Below are 16,110 nucleotides of genomic sequence, written 5' to 3' on the forward strand. Positions count from 1 at the left end.
TTTGCCTTGTGCATCTAGCACAGTATGAGACTAAAACTTCACACGAATAATCACTAATCAATGCGCCACTGATAAATCTGCCAAGAGTTTTTATCGACATTCCCGATCCACTGATAAGCTTATCGAAGAAATAATTCCTCGAAAATTTCCAAAGATTGATGCGGGACACATGAACTAATTGCGCCAGCGACAATTATTCACAGTCGACTCATTATAAGCCGTGTTCATTTGGTCAATTCGTGGCCACTTGAAACAAAATGGCCATTCAGAAGAAACACGGAAAGGGGCGTCTCGATAAGTGGTATAGATTAGCCAAGGAGAAAGGATATCGAGCCCGAGCTGCTTTCAAGTTAATCCAACTAAACAAGAAATATGGTTTTCTCGAAAAGAGTAAGGTCCTTCTGGATCTCTGTGCTGCTCCTGGAGTAAGTTATATCCATATATAAGACGAGATAATTATCAATTAACTGTGTGTTATAGTCATGGTGTCAGGTAGCGGCAGAGGCTATGCCAGCGAACAGTCTTATTGTTGGAGTCGATCTCTCCCCGATTAAACCTATTCCAAAGGTTATAACCTTCCAGAGCGATATTACTACCGAAAAGTGTCGTGCGACAATTAGACAACATTTGAAGACGTGGAAAGCCGATACCGTACTTCACGATGGTGCTCCCAACGTTGGAACTGCTTGGGTCCAGGACTCCTTCAACCAGGCAGAGCTTGTCCTCCAGTCTATGAAGTTAGCAACAGAGTTTCTTGTTGAGGGCGGTACATTCGTCACCAAGGTTTTTAGGTCGAAAGAGTACAATAAACTCCTTTGGGTCTTCAACCAACTATTTACCAAAGTCGAATCGACAAAACCCCCGTCTTCGAGAAATGTCTCCGCTGAAATCTTCGTCGTATGTCGTGGCTTCAAGGCTCCTAAACATCTCGACCCAAGGTTCCTCGACCCACGGGCAGTGTTCGCCGAACTGGCAGAGCAGGCCCCGAATAATGAGGCTAAGGTCTTTAAACCTGAGGTGAAGAAGCGGAAGAGAGGAGGTTATGAAGAGGGCGACTATACCCAGTTCAAGGAGATTCCTGCAAGCCAGTTCATTGAGACTATTGATCCTATAGCGATACTCGGTAGCTATAATAAGCTCTCCTTTGAGCAGCCACGCAACGGTGATGTGGCGCTCGCCGCGCTGGACAAGATGCCCGATACTACGGAAGAAATTAGAATAAGCTGTGCAGACTTGAAGGTTCTAGGCAGGAGAGAATTCAAGCTTCTACTGAAATGGAGATTAAAAGCCCGCGAGGCTTTCGGTTTGCCGACTAAGAAGACCTCGAAACCCGCCGAGTCCGAAGAGGAGGTTGCGGAAGTCGAACCTATGGACGAGGAATTAAAGATTCAGGAAGAGTTGCAGGCATTGAAAGATAAGGACAGCTCCAAGAAGAAGCGTGAACGACGGAGAGAGAATGAGAAGAAGCAGAAGGAGATCGTACGGATGCAATTGCACATGGTTGCCCCTATGGATATCGGTATGGAACAAGTTGGTCCTGCTGGTCCCGACTCTATGTTTGCTCTTAAGCCCATCGACAAACACGGAGCTGTCAATAAAATCGTAAAAGGAAAAATGGCCATCCTTAGTGAGTCAGAGGCTAGGAAAGACAGAGACAGTGGTATTGGATCTTCAGGTGAAACGGATGACGAAGAGGATGAAGAGGAAGACCGTCTGGAACGCGAACTCGATAGCATGTACGATCAATACAGGGAACGGAAATCAGAGTCAGACGCGAAATACCGGGCGAAAAAGGCCAGGCAAGAGCACGACGATGAGGAATGGGAAGGTGTGTCAGCCGATGAACAACAGTCCAGCGACGATGGCGAGCTAGATGAGGATAGCAGTGACGACTCCGACGATGATGACTCGGAGCCCTCAAAACCGCTCCTCACTGATTTAGATAACCAGCCAGAGGGATCCAGCGGGCTTTCTAAACGAGCTGCGAATTTCTTCAGTCAGGATATCTTCAAAGATATACCAGGTATCCTCGATGATGAAATGGACATAGACGAGGATGAGTCCTCCAAAGTTCAGAAACCGGTAACTATAGCAAAGGAGAAGACGAAGGCCAAAAAGGAAAAGTCAAAGAGAGCCAAGGTTGAGGTGCCATCCGAATCTGAGGATGATCAGGATGGATTTGAAGTTGTCAAACAAGATCAAGATATGGAAGAACGCTGGGAAGACGAAGACAAACGCCGAGCTGATGGGACACTGGGTAAGAATGACGTATCCTCTATACCTCGCAACATTATATGCTAATAAGTATAATAGATATCGACATCATCACCGCCGAAGCTATGACGCTCGCGCATCAACTCGCCACAGGCCAAAAGACTAACTACGACGTAATAGACGACGGCTTTAACAAACGCGCCTTCCGGGATCGCGACGGTCTACCCGACTGGTTTATAGACGACGAGGGCAAACATGACAGGCCACAGAAGCCCATCACGAAGGCCGCAGCGGCCGCCATCAAAGAGAAGACGCGTGCATTGAACGCGCGACCCATCAAGAAGGTCCGCGAAGCTAAGGCGCGCAAGAAGTTTAAGGCGGCGCAGCGCCTCGAGAAGATCAAGAAGAAGTCGGATCTGCTAGCCAGTGAGGAGGGCATGACGGAGAAGGAGAAGGCCGATAGTATCTCCAAGCTGCTGTCCAAGGCTGCCAAGAAGAAGCCTAACAGACAGCCTGCTAAGCTGGTCGTTGCTAGGGGTCTAAATAGGGGTATTAAGGGCCGGCCCAAGGGTGTTAAGGGCAGGTATAAGATTGTGGATGCTAGGATGAAGAAGGAGCTTAGGGCGCAGAAGAGGATTTCTAAGCGCAAGTAGATGGATGTCATGTAAGATCTTGGAGGACTCGTATATATTGAAAAGAGTGTCGTTCTGCGGATTACTAATTGTAACACTGGGTTTTACATATGGTATAGACTTGCAAGAGACAACATATTGAGACAGTGTATGATGCACATTCATACAGTTAATCAAGTAAAAAACAGCATCTTCAATGCAGATCAAGACATATTCTCTTTCCCTAGACATAACTCCTTGATTTGTGAGGCTACTTTGGTATCTCTACGACAATTATGCTTTTATCCCAAGTCCGAAATCTGACTGCTTTACGAACTTCTCCTTATTCCTTGCCACAGACAGCTCAACCCCTTCTATTTATACACTACCGCTTACCAGCGCCTGCGTTCCTCCGATTCTTGCCTAGACGCGGCTTAACCGGCTTTCCACCCCTTGAGCCACCGGACTTCATCTTGCGAGCGTTGAAGGAGCTCAGGTCACCGGAGCTGACGGCGTCACCAGACTTGGCGTGGCGCTTCTTGCCGCCGAAGCCGTATTTTTCGTTCTTCTTTTGGCGCTTGGGACCGGCGCGCTCACCGTCCTTACCACGCGAGAAGGCACGCTGGGCATTGTGCTTGCCTATCTCGTTGTCGACGCCGACGTCGAAGAGATCTGCTTCGGTAGTGCCGAGGTCGCCAGAGGTTTCTTGGCGTTCTAGGGGACGTTGTTAGTATAATAGAACATAACATAGTAAACAGCAATGAAATTCATAGAGGCACTTACTCCTCTTGAGCGTCTTGATCTTCTCAAGCGTCTCGCGCTTTTCCTTCTGCCGTTCCTGGAGCTTGGCGACTTGGACCTGCTTGCCGAACTTCTTGAGGTCGCGCTGCTTGCGGGCCTCGGCGGAGGCCTTCTTGGCGCTCGCATCTTCGACTAATTTTGCCTTGACCTTCTCCATGTGTCCGTCGTCCTTGACCATCTCGGCGAAGTAGTCGGTTGGTCGCGAGAACGGGACCCCTTCGGCCTTGAGTAGTGCGCGCGCACGCTTTGCGGCGTCGAGACTTTGCGCGTAGAAGGCGAGTTCGCGTTTTAGGTCATCCTGGATGTCCTCGATGCTGCCGGCGGTGGGCTCAGCGCTGACTATGCATTGATGTGTTGCGAAGGGGACTGATTTGTCGGTGGGTATGGATATGCGGCTTAGAGAGGCGAGGAGTGCGGTGGTGTTGTTGATGGTGAGGCGTGAGTGTGGGACTAGGTCTTCCTTCTCGTCGTCAGGTAAATCTTCCAGATCGGACATTGGTATATCTTCGTCATCTTCTTCTTCTTCATCCTCTTCTTCATCTTCGTCGACATTTTTCTTTCCATTTGCCTTTGCGTTCTTCGCTTTTAATACAGATTTTCGCGGGCGCTCTATCTTGTCCTCGAGATCTATCGACGAGTCGGAGCTATCGCTTTCATCCAAGGCGGCGAGGTCGATATGTTCGTCCTCATCATCATCTTCTTCGGCCTCGTCATCTATGAGTCCTGCGCCACCTTCAATCTCATCCTCATCTTCATTGACACCCTCCCAGTCGCTATCGTCTTCATCGGCAGCCCCACCATTCTTAGGTTCTTTCTCCTGTCTCTTCTTAACTCTTTCCTTATGCTTCTTCTTTTCCTTCAATTTCTTGAAGTCAACTCCTTTCTCTGCCGCAAGGGCAACTTTCAGCTTGCTTTTACCCATAGTTGTGGTTTCAATTGGGAATTGTTGTATTTTGGTTGGTTGATGGCTGATTGCGATTGAACGTGAACTTTTCCGACTGATAACTTTAATCTTCAGAACTTTTTTTTTCTGCCGATAAGCTAGGAAGCTGTGGCTAATCTAACCGGTGGCTAATGAAGGCGGTGTGGTGGACTGGAGACTGCCCCGTAATTTAAAAATGGGACCAGTTCACCTCACTTCAACCTTGAGGCTCAACTCAAAAGTCTACCGCCTAACACTTACAATATGTGCTTCTAGCAATTATAAATTTAAAATCTACCTATTATGTGACTCTAGTATTTAAGAAACTACTATGCAATTGGAAGTTCTACTCAAGTTTATTTGATTAGGCCTATTTATGTGCTATTAAATTTCCTGCGACGATTTACCCGCCACGATTACGTAAGATAGGGGCATACACAATATTATCGAAGCAAGACGAGTTGTAGAGATATAGTTATTAAAATATTAGGTATGTTAAGTATGAAGAAGGGTGAGTAGGGGGGGATACTCTATATAACAGGGGCGTTACGTCAAACTAAGGGACTATCACCCGCAGCCAGTGAGCCCACGCTAAAAAAAAATTGTTCTAATGACGAAGGATATCCAAAGGAAGCTCTTAACAGGTATCTTATACGTAATAATTCTACAATATAACCTACATTAATACATGTCACTTCACATTGGATCACACAGTGTTTATGGAATAGGACTGTATAATGAGAGGGGAGTTGATTTATATGGTGAGGATTGTCTGATGTGTAAAGTAACACGAAAATAACCTCAACCACCAAGGAAGGAAATATAGTATCGGAGTGCCACAGTCAAGAACATAGCAGTGATGTCCGACTTATCCCGATTTCTGTCTCCGCACAGCCTTCATGCCCTCGATCCGCCGCCAAGAAAACAAAGCACCGTAATACCACTGACCACCGATTCCTGCCGATAGTTGGGTTGAGCCAACTAGTCCCAAGGTTCATCTGTAGAGTTAGTATTTGAATTATTAATAAGTATTGTATGGTTAATTGCTTACCTGTTGAGATGTCCCGCATCACCTGAAGACCTTGCGTCTCAAGGCCCTTCATTACATCCACTTTGACCACATGGACTTTCCCTTCTTCTTAGCGGGCTTCTCAAGTTCAGACTCAGAGTCTGTAGCCCGAGAATGGTGCTTGCTACCCTTCTTCTTCTTCGAAGGTCTCTCGACTTCGGAGTCTTCAGCCTGAGCAAACTGTTTCATAGCCTCCCGATGTGCCTTTGCCTCCCGACGCTCGAGTCTCTCCAGAGCCTGTTTGTTGGCCTCTTCTTCCATGGCCTTCTTAGCCTTCTTGGCTTTCTTGACCTTGTCGGAGTCTGATTCGGATTCATCCTTGATGCTGACTCCTGCTACGTTCACCATAAGGTGATCCATGGCGCGAGGTTTGTACTTGAGTACGCCGTTATCTCTAAGCTCTCGTTGGGTAGGTTTGTAGAACTCGGAGTCGGAATCAGACTCATCCGAGTCATAGTCCTGTGCGGACTTCTTGGAGTACTTCCGTGACTTTCCTACACCCTCTGTAAAATATTATTAGAAACCCGACAATTCGAATCGTGGGGAACAAATGTACATACTTCGGCTCCCCTGTGAAGGGGCAAAGACGTCGTCGCCATCTGGCGAAATCGGTTTCACCGATGAGCCCTTCTTAAGATCGCGAGGCATGATGATGGGTGCTCGTTGATCTCTTGGGAGATAGTGAGAGTAATAGAGTAGAAAGGGTTACTGGATAGGTAGGCGTGGCTTTGTGATGATGGAGTAGTATGTCAGTTGGATGGTTGAGGCACCAGTGAAGAAGAAGCAGGTTGTCCTTGTTCTGTGATGAGAGAGAAAGATTGGAATTAAGCTACTGGTTGGGAGATGCCCCATGTTTATATAGATTTCTAATGGCCTGTACGTACCACCTATCAGTATGATTGTACCGTACGTGCCTACATAGATACGTACGAACCTAACACCTAGGCTAGTGGATACCATGACATGTATACTACCCATTGCTATGACAAGCAAGAAGTTTGTTACGAGTTATCCAGCTCAATGCATGTGCATGGACCAGACCAGCTGTTGACTCGACAACAAAATCGTATATAGAGGGGGCAAACATAATGAATCAGGAAACTTATTAGAAGACTATTAGATGTAGTGGGTCAGGAAGGTCTCTAGGAGGTGGCACTGACCATATCAAACGATTGTCAGAAGGCGAAAATGAGTTTGGTAAAGGGGTATGTACCTAAGTACTATATTGGTACGTCATGAGCTTGCAAATATAAGTTTTTAGGTGGCTATAATGAAGGTTCGTACCTATGGTACTATCGTCAGTGATTCTATGCAATCAATACTAGTAGCTATCCGACTTAAACAACTCACGATCACGAACGTCGTACCTAAGTACCTACTTCTCTAGAATATTTTAGACGCGTACAGGATTCCAAGGGATCATTTAGCTGACTATGAATAAGATGACTTGTTCAGTATACAGTAGTGATAATACGTACTAGGCACTGTTATTCATACGAAGGTGGTTATATCTAAGCGGCTGTACCTAAGTCTAAGCTACAGTACTCAGGTACGTAAAGTAAAATATCACCTTACGGATGTTGAGTTGACTACCTAAGTAGCGCAGTAAGCCAGGCCACTTATTAGGGATAGACCTGTGATTAAAGAGTAGGAGTTGCCGTGAGTAATAAAAAAAGAAAATACCGAAATGCCAAAACTTAGTAATAGTCAATGCTGTTATTCAGTGTTTGACCCTTGTAGGAGTGTGATTATTCCCTATTCTCGTGCTATCGACAAGCTCAGCACGTGGTAATATATCGGCGAAAATAAATTGCAGTCTACAAGTAGGTACCTCTTTCTCTAGTAATATACTGAGCAACGGTCACTCTATATGGAGTCGGTTTCGATACCATTTATCTTGTGCTATTTGGGAGTGCAGAATGATATCTTTGATATTTTATATTGACCGTAGTTTGGAAGATTGGATCAAATTTAGTTTCTTTGGTTAGATATGTACAGGGGGTTGTTCAGGACATAGTTTATAGGATAAGCCTTAGACCTAGGGTTATAATTATCGGCGATATCCGAGTTGAAGAAAAGAATGAAGTTAGAACGGAACTTTCGTTAGTAAATGTCCCAAAAAGGCACTTGGACTTGGAACCTTTTAAACCTGAAAAGTATACCTCTTGGCTTAATAGTCATATTGCTAGACCAGTGGTGTATTTGTCTCAAGTTTATACCTGTTTGCCGGTGAAGGATTGTTTATACATTGGATAGTAGTAATATGCGAAAGGGATAAATCTTACTGAGGTTCTTGAGTAAAGGTATTGAAAGAGCAACTTCTGACACCTATCATATTATTAATTACCATATGTCGAAAAATAGCTATTATTTATTGCTACATTATTTAATATGTCGTCAATAGTCAAGTGGGCATAGGTTTAGTGGTATAGGCTCTTTCTTCCAGGTTCGTGTAAGCGAGATTTACTTAACATGTAAGTATTTTATTCCGCAAGCATGATTTTCGTAAAATCGTTTGTTTAAGGTATGGCATTTTTACTATCTAAATAGTTGTCTGTTTGTAGAGGGGGGATTTAAAAGTAAGTGTAACCAATTGGTAAAAAAACATGACTTAACTCCTTCTCATGGTTTTAGTCTGAATTTGTGACATGCTATTGTGATAGTCCCAACAGGGAGGTTCATTATGGGAATAAATCAGTTGTTTGAGTTAGCAAATGATCTCTGATCACCCAATCACGATATACGGTCATTAAACTCCTGTATGAGAAGCCTGGCAACCTATGGGAATATCATTGTTCCTCATAGCGTTTGCTAGAATTGAAAAATCTTTGAAATTAGCATTAAAAAACCTCACCCGGACGGAAACAGGTGCATCGTGCTACCTTAGCTCTATAGCTACCTAGGTATACTACGTCAACGGTCCAAGGATTCGAAAGACTTAGGAGGACTTGTGTAGAAAATCTTCGACACCTTAGTGAGCTGGTCAGCGATCTCCAAATCTCCCACTACTACCAGTGGGTCCATAATAGGTCGCATGTCTATGAACATTAGAGGAAGTCGACCTGGAGCTTGATTCATAGCCACCATAGCTAGGTCTTCATGAGAATTAGGCTTATTACGTTTGACAAAGTCTCCAAGTACTTTGAGCATCAGTGCTGAGGAAAATGCGCATAATGATGAACCCGAATGAATCTTAGCCTGCTGTAGGAGAAGGCAAGCATAAATAGAAGCATCTTCAGTTAAGGTTTTAGAGGTTCCCATTAGTTTCATGCTCAACTATGAGAAACTTGCTGCATTGAGAATTTCTTAGATCCTAAGACTACAAAGCCCTATTAACTATCGTCACTACGATAGGCTGTCAGAATAGGGGTTAGAATAGGGGGCGCGGTACCAGGAGGGGGGTGTAGTAATAGCGTGTGGGTATAATGCTGGTTGTTCAAATATTACCTACTTCAATTTCTAGTGATTATATACTTTGAAACCTGGTTTTATCACATACAGAACTGCTTAAATTAGTAAATATAATTATTACGAACTTTAAAAGGTACAAATTTCACTTTTGAATAGTGACATTTGAAGCTTATCGATTGTCATAATTATCATAGCTACCTAGGTACCTAAGCTACGCCTATCTAATTGTATCATCTCCATTCGCGTCTAGTCTTCGAATATTTTCTGCAACGTCTATTTTTGTCTTCCTCCGTGCGATCGTCTCTATCCTAAATATGTCATGTTCTAGATATCTTGTCTAGAATTCTAACAGTTTGTTCGTAATTAACTGCATTGTTATGGAATAAACCATAGTTTGTAGTGACAGGGTCATATTGCTTTGATAATTCATGCCTAGCAACACGTCTTTTCCGTGGTTCACTATTGTGGCGTTTGGTGGTGATAATGGCTTTGAAGGAAAGGTAACCAACCATGGTGTTAACGATAGAACCCATGATAACCTGGTGCTGACACAACAATAGATTGAGTTGCAACTATTTTCTTGATCGTTCCAGACATGATATTAACAGCACCCCTAGTAAGATTGAATCCAAGATCTGTTATGTAGTAGTCCCCTAAAAGTAAGCAAATTGTTAGCCGGCAACCTATACACAGATAGCAATAGTATAGTAACTTGCCTAGGTTAATAGACATACCTTAATCCATAATAGAAAATAAATTTAGGATAAAATGGATTATAAAAGTAGTTGCAATAGTGATAAGCAGTATTTGTTGATTGAATAGAATAATGATGGTTTTAAAGGTGGAGGAGGAAAGGAGTCAACTGGATGAAATAAAGCTTCTATAACCCGTCTTGATGTGTAGAAGTTAAAATCTAGACCATTCTTGTATAATACTGTAGGACTTCGGCTTGAACGTGGTCGTGAACAATAGGATATTTGGGAAGGTGGCGTAAATATTGGCTTGTTCAAGAGAACGTCATTCTTTTGGATAGGCTGGTTGTGGGTTATAATATTAATGTTTTGATTGAATTAAAATTCGGTATTTAGCTGTTGCTATCATTTGTCAATATAAATTAGGGTTTGATGTATTGCTTTCACTAGGTGTAGTACGTACTGTTCACCTCTCAGTCGCGACGACCGCCGTGGCTCGAGGTGGGGATAGAGAAGGCCTCGCCTATAGAGACATTGAGGGCTGTCAGGTTGGGATTAAGCCTTATGAAGGACTTCAAATGATGATAGAAACTAATTGATGTAAGTTTATTTGCCGGTTGTAATGTATTTAGGATGTGTTTGGTTGTTAGTGAAGCCTTAAGGATTCTTGTATGAGGCTGTCGGGTGCTTTGACTGTTTGAATAATGTGATACATTATACTAAGGGAGTAGAAATAAACTTGAAATGAAATATATAATGTTAGAAGTAGAAGTCATTTAGTAGAGGACATGTTGATGTTTTATGTTAATGTTGGTTATGTGATGAAGAAATAAAAAAGAAATTAAGAAGACGGAAGTCTGAAAAGATCAGGAGGGCTAGATATTTATACGGGAGTAAAGTAAAGGTTTGATACAAATTCAAAGGAAGGAACGCTCTTCAGCGGTGCACGCGCCAGCACGGTTCAAAATATTGTCCTAGTAACAAACATATTTTGTACTGTTAAAACAGGTGATTAAGGCAGTTACGGGAAGGTAACTACGTAGAGGTAGTTGCGACAAGGTAGTCACGGTGACTTTCCGAGGAAAGTACGCGTAATAAGATAAACATCCCCGGCCTATTCGCCCTCCTTATAGACTAGAAAGGCCTACGGGGCAGTTTTGTTAGGAATTAGATAACAGGTAGGTGCCTGTTTATTAAATGGAACAGCTAGGAGATGTAATTCTAGATGACACGCGTTATCTTTCTAAGCAATAATCAATGTTTCCTTACCCAGGTACCTTAGGTAGGTATGTAAGGTGGTGTAGAAAGAGCCCCCTTAACAGTATTCACATTGCTTTGGGTACCTAAATCATTATGACATTTTTATGGTATGAACAATTTATATTGTACCACGACTCCTTTGTCGGGTATTGCTTATAGCTCTACTAACAATATGTAGACCCATGCCTAATGCTCACACCTCTATGACTCTCCGAGATATTCTCAAAGCCCCTCTTTTCACTTGCTTGAACCATCCCGTTGGCTCTTATCCGTCACTCGAGCCATCAGATGGTCCATTGCTTTGGAGCTGCTAACTTTGGGCTCCCGAGCAGGCTTCCATCGTTTCTGAACTGGTCCCTTCTGTTTCTTTCCCCGTTTTTTGGGCTTAATATCTTCATCCGAATCACTTTCGATACCCACCATCCAGTCTTCGTCTTCTGAAACGTCTAGGGGGTGCTTTTCTTCTTTGGCCTCGGAACCATTGCGTATCTTTTGGCGTAGAAGGTATGCGCCATAATTGTCGCTACCTTGTAGCCGAGCTTCTGGGGCGAAGAACTCTTCGTCAGATGGGCCGTTTCTCCAAGCTGATAGATCGTCAACTTCCTATTCGTTTAGATAGTATTGTAACATAAAAGACTTACGTTCATTGCGAGTTCCGAAAACCGAAGTAGACTGTTTCTTTTGAGGATTGCTAGTAGAAACCGTTGATTTTCCCTTGCCTCGGCCCTGTTGAGAGTTGGTAGCTGACTGCTTGGAATCTGCGCTAGTGCGACTCTGCTCATGTTGGCGTTGGTACGAGGTATTCACGACAGGATCATCGTCAAGGCAAATAGGGTTCTGGCGAGATCCCTTATTATAACCTGCGGAGCTTTTGTTCGCCATCTTTTAGAATAGAGCTAACGTTCTCTCCGGCGACAATAGTGATAAATCCGTAGGTGTAGATCGCTGGTTGATGGCAAAGCGTGATGTTAAATAAGGTAGGTGATTATCAAGACTAGTGCTTATGATAGTAACAGAAGAAAGAGTTGTCTGATGGACTGCTCATTTGTACTGCAGAATGTAAGTAGGAAAGAATGAAAAGGCTGAAGTAACAGGCATAAGGTGTTTATATATCCTTGGGGGGAAGGGAAAGGGGGGTCAATGCATACGGATAATAGTGATGACTACCCTAGGAGTCATTGGTACAACTGTAGGTACGAATATAATATATACATAGGTACGATTAAGGCGCGAAAGGGCCTAACCTAGTGATGGTGATGATAACTATTTTGTTTGTGTCCAGTGGGCCCGCCCGGACTACCCGCCCAAAGGTACGTTACTGTGTAGTGACGTCCCTTAGTCACTCTGAGTAGGTCTTATTAATGTGTTAGCTAAGATGTGGAGGGCTATTTCGATGGCGTTGACAGCTGATAGCTAAGAAGGTTTGCAACTGTCACGTACTATGTATGATCAGTCATATAAGAGAGCAAAGATCTGGGTGTATGTAACAGTGTATGATCAAGGTTATAAGTCCGAATCATGACATGTATAGCTACTTGATAGACCACCCTAGATGGTAGGTAGGTAGATTATTAGATCATAGAGATGTAGGTAGTGCAGTGAGCTCACTCAGTAGAACTGGATCCGTGACACATGCACTGGATACCTAGGAACAGGTGAAGGAGGTACTTGAACCCCCACCCCCTCCAAGCCATTACCCCTAAACCTGCGATATGAAGTATATCCAACAGTATAGCTATTTCGGAGAGGCCGATATACTTAATATACTATCTATGCTGGCGAGAATAAGCGGCTCGTCACTGTGAATGGCGTATATTATAAAGATGCAACAAAATCTATGTGTTCTAAAACGGAAGAAGATTTGAAATACAAGTAGACTACGAAAGAGATTAATATACCCCTTGTACTAATCAAAGTTTGGAGACATGGAAGCATGAAAACAGATCCCGTCTGCAAACTGGAAGTGCTTGACATAACTATAGTAAATACCGTGCTTACTTATTAAGATGATGTTATTGATATTAGTTTTGATAGTTACGAACAAGGCTGTTATACTCTCTAAGTTCTTAATCATCTCATACTCGAAACTACTGAGAAGGTATTTTGTTGGGTTATTTTTATTTAGCAATCTTATGCATTGAGTTTAGTTTCTTTAGTTTATGATTATTTTTAAAGGACTAGTTACCTAAAGCGGCATTAAGATGCTAATGACTTGTATGCGATTGAACATCTTTATGGTTAGAATGATGGAGTGTTTATAGTTAGGTTTTGAGATATTCTATTTACTAAGCCCTATTATACTCCTATTAATATGATAGATTAAGTGGTAATTGCTCTCGAAAACTTAAAAAAAAAAACTTCTAAATTTTCTACTTATGATGAATCTGCTCACATATATGCAGGATTAACCGTACCGGAATAACCAAAAGACAATATCGGAAACAGTTATCGGGATGTAGCTGTGGTCTCAGATACAATATAACCTGGGAAAAGGTTATTGGGAATAAAAACAAGCCTCTAAAATAATTAAATCATATTTGTAGTTGTATCACCTTTTAGCCAATGATCACAGTTACCAAATTATGAAGCTCCAAGACTAACGATGCAAACGGGAAATGTCTCTTGGGTTTAAATTATGCACTGTGGCTTAGAGATAAGACATGGGAATTGCAATGCGCGGTTTAAGAAATCTATTGCTATCAACTATGAATACCTCATGGAAAATTCATCGCATTTGCCATATGTGCAAAATAGTGCCCCTGGGAACAGTGGCAACTGCCTGCAAGTACAAGAATGGCTGAATAACAAGAAAATGAAAAGCATCGCAAGCTCTTGAATATCAAACATTAGTTATCTTCTTCCCCAGGTGATCATTTCATTCGGCACCGCTTGCCAAATAACTCTGTAGGAAGAAGAGAGCTTCATAAAGCCCAGGAAAGAAAGTAGTAAAGAGAAAACAAATTGATAAAGCATAGCCACTGTTGCTTTATGCAACATCATGCGGTGATTTACCGTCCGTCCGTCAGTCATCCAGCTATCTCTTCCCGTGATCTTGTCTTAAGATCAATTTCATAGACATGACGCAAACCAAGCATGAAGAAATCGAAATACTCCCCCCATCGCAACGTTCCTGGCGTATGTAACCCTTCTCATACTATTCACAGCACGTCCCTCAAATATTCTCAACATTTATTCCTTAAGGACTAGAAGCCTTGGCCTTCTTGCTCGGTTGCTCTTGGCTTTGAGGAGATAGGCTCATTTGGGTTTGGTTGTAGCTGGGACTGTTAACCACCGGTTCGGTGTGGGGGGTCTTGGAACCAAGGTGCTGAGAAATAAACTCCTTTACTGTTTGTCCGTACTGAGTTGCAGGAACCCTATCGAAGTAGAAACTTTCGTACTTGCGCTTCTGAACAGAAGTGTTCGGAAGGGGAATGGTAGGTGCTACAATGGGGTCGGGGCGCAAGCGGAAGGCGCGCGAGCTATCTCCTTCCAATGGCTGGGGTTGGGGCTGGAATACTGCTTCCGTATAGGGCATAGGCTCCGGGGGAGATGCGGATCCTGGATAAGAGATCGGCTCCGGATAAGAGACTGGCCCCACATAAGATACGGATTCTGGATAAGACACGGGTGCCGGATGAGATACCGATTCCGGATGAGATACCGGTTTAGGACAAGAGACCGGGTTCATAGATTGTGTATTGGATGTCAGGTTTGTGAAGGATGTTAGTCCTGTATAGGATGTCGGTTCTGTAGGGGATGCTGGCTTTGTGCAAGGCACTGGTGTTACAGCTGGTGCTACATAGGAAACCCAAGACTGCTGGGCTAACAAAGGCTCTGCATGGTCATTAGCTACTCTGGACGAAAGTATAATGTAATAAATTAATAATTTACCCATGGCTTGGATGCTCTGAAGGAGTCCCGAGGTGCTTGATTGCGGCACCGATGATAGATTAGGACCCTTATCTGCCTGTTCGGTGCAGACCCAAAAGGCCGGATCGTACATGAGAAGGCGCGGGTCAATGCAAGCCTCTGGGTACTGACTTCCCTCCGGTTCCTGCACGGGTTCCGGCACAGAGTCCTCGGAATCGGGCTCGGAGTTCATACCGAAGAATTTAGCATGGTACCGCTCGTAATCCGATGTGTTGCCAACCTGTGTATGGTCGGGGTTGTGAACAGGGGAAGCAAGATTGGAGCGATTGGTGTGTGAAAGTATCTCTAGGCTCTTGCAAGTCTCTGAAACGATGTGCTTGTTAAGCATGTGCTCCGGGTAGGCAATGTCGATTTCATTGGGGGTCTGATGGGTGAAATCGATAACCTGGTCATACATTCCAATGGACATGGATGGCTCATTGTCCAACGGGATGCCCAATTCTCCTACATCAAAGTTAAGAGTATAGTCCTCGCCGGTAGGCTCTTTCAGCTGATTATACGACGCCATTTTCTCTGTTCTGGAGTTCTCCAAATAATTGGGATGGGTTGTGTCGAAACAGAAAGAAGATCTGGACGATGAGGTTTTGTGAAAACTAGAGGTAGAATATTAGAAATTGTTGCCTAGATAGACAGACGGCGCGTTTTGAAATCACGACACGAGAAAAAAAATAAAGGCCTTCAAAGAGATGCTTACAACTCCACGGTCCACAAAGTGTTTACGCGTTATGGTATAGTATAGTTTCAGGATGATGCGGGCTTTCAGGTTTGAGGATTAATGGCAAACCTTCCTAAGATGAAAGGCTGTGGTTGTGATAGAATTGAGTTGGATGTGTTGTCTGGGAAGAAGTTTCGGTAGGTATGAAGGGGAGTCGTGTATGAGGGAGTGTTATGTAGGCAAAGGTTGTACACAGGAAAAAATTGTTGACTTGAAGAGTCAAACACAGAGACGTGTTTGTATATGTTGAAAGATGCACGTACAGAGTTTCTCGGGGTGTGTGTGCGTACCTTCGACGTACTAATTTTTTTCGACAGACGTGTTGAAGGAAAAGAATAGGCCACCGGCTCAAGCTACTACCACCTGAAGCTCATTCAACTAATGACTGCAGTGACCAAGTGGTTGGAATCCTATATCAGTGCTTATTTTATGTTTGGTAGTTTACTGACTCAATAGTTAGTGTTAGAATTTCCGAGGTGCATATC

General features: G+C 43.5%; 5 protein-coding genes across 5 annotated transcripts; 1 reads left to right on the forward strand and 4 right to left on the reverse strand.

Annotated features, from left to right (window-relative positions):
* Nucleotides 1-257: 257 nt before the first annotated feature.
* GL218_06546 (AdoMet-dependent rRNA methyltransferase SPB1) lies at nucleotides 258-2,867 on the forward strand (the record flags this gene model as incomplete). The annotated part of the gene is made up of 3 exons (XM_033583266.1): nucleotides 258-425; nucleotides 481-2,257; nucleotides 2,314-2,867. The coding sequence occupies 3 exons, from the start codon at nucleotides 258-260 to the stop codon at nucleotides 2,865-2,867; spliced, it is 2,499 nt and encodes an 832-aa protein (XP_033433689.1).
* Nucleotides 2,868-3,210: 343 nt separating this feature from the next.
* On the reverse strand, nucleotides 3,211-4,548 carry GL218_06547 (rRNA-processing protein EBP2; the record flags this gene model as incomplete). Its single annotated transcript, XM_033583267.1, has 2 exons — nucleotides 3,211-3,539; nucleotides 3,609-4,548. 2 exons carry the CDS (start codon nucleotides 4,546-4,548, stop codon nucleotides 3,211-3,213), a joined length of 1,269 nt encoding a protein of 422 aa, XP_033433688.1.
* A 1,102-nt stretch (nucleotides 4,549-5,650) lies between these two features.
* Nucleotides 5,651-6,265, reverse strand: GL218_06548 (uncharacterized protein; the record flags this gene model as incomplete). Its single annotated transcript, XM_033583268.1, has 2 exons — nucleotides 5,651-6,120; nucleotides 6,178-6,265. The coding sequence occupies 2 exons, from the start codon at nucleotides 6,263-6,265 to the stop codon at nucleotides 5,651-5,653; spliced, it is 558 nt and encodes a 185-aa protein (XP_033433684.1).
* A 4,952-nt stretch (nucleotides 6,266-11,217) lies between these two features.
* GL218_06549 (uncharacterized protein) lies at nucleotides 11,218-11,862 on the reverse strand (the record flags this gene model as incomplete). The annotated part of the gene is made up of 2 exons (XM_033583269.1): nucleotides 11,218-11,564; nucleotides 11,622-11,862. The coding sequence occupies 2 exons, from the start codon at nucleotides 11,860-11,862 to the stop codon at nucleotides 11,218-11,220; spliced, it is 588 nt and encodes a 195-aa protein (XP_033433683.1).
* A 2,314-nt stretch (nucleotides 11,863-14,176) lies between these two features.
* On the reverse strand, nucleotides 14,177-15,418 carry GL218_06550 (uncharacterized protein; the record flags this gene model as incomplete). Its single annotated transcript, XM_033583270.1, has 2 exons — nucleotides 14,177-14,814; nucleotides 14,872-15,418. The coding sequence occupies 2 exons, from the start codon at nucleotides 15,416-15,418 to the stop codon at nucleotides 14,177-14,179; spliced, it is 1,185 nt and encodes a 394-aa protein (XP_033433446.1).
* Between the last annotated feature and the right edge of the window lie 692 nt (nucleotides 15,419-16,110).

The sequence above is a fragment of the Daldinia childiae genome (genome assembly GCF_008694065.1).
Source record: "Daldinia childiae strain JS-1345 chromosome Unknown Scaffold7, whole genome shotgun sequence".
Classification (NCBI taxonomy): Eukaryota; Fungi; Ascomycota; class Sordariomycetes; order Xylariales; family Hypoxylaceae; genus Daldinia; species Daldinia childiae.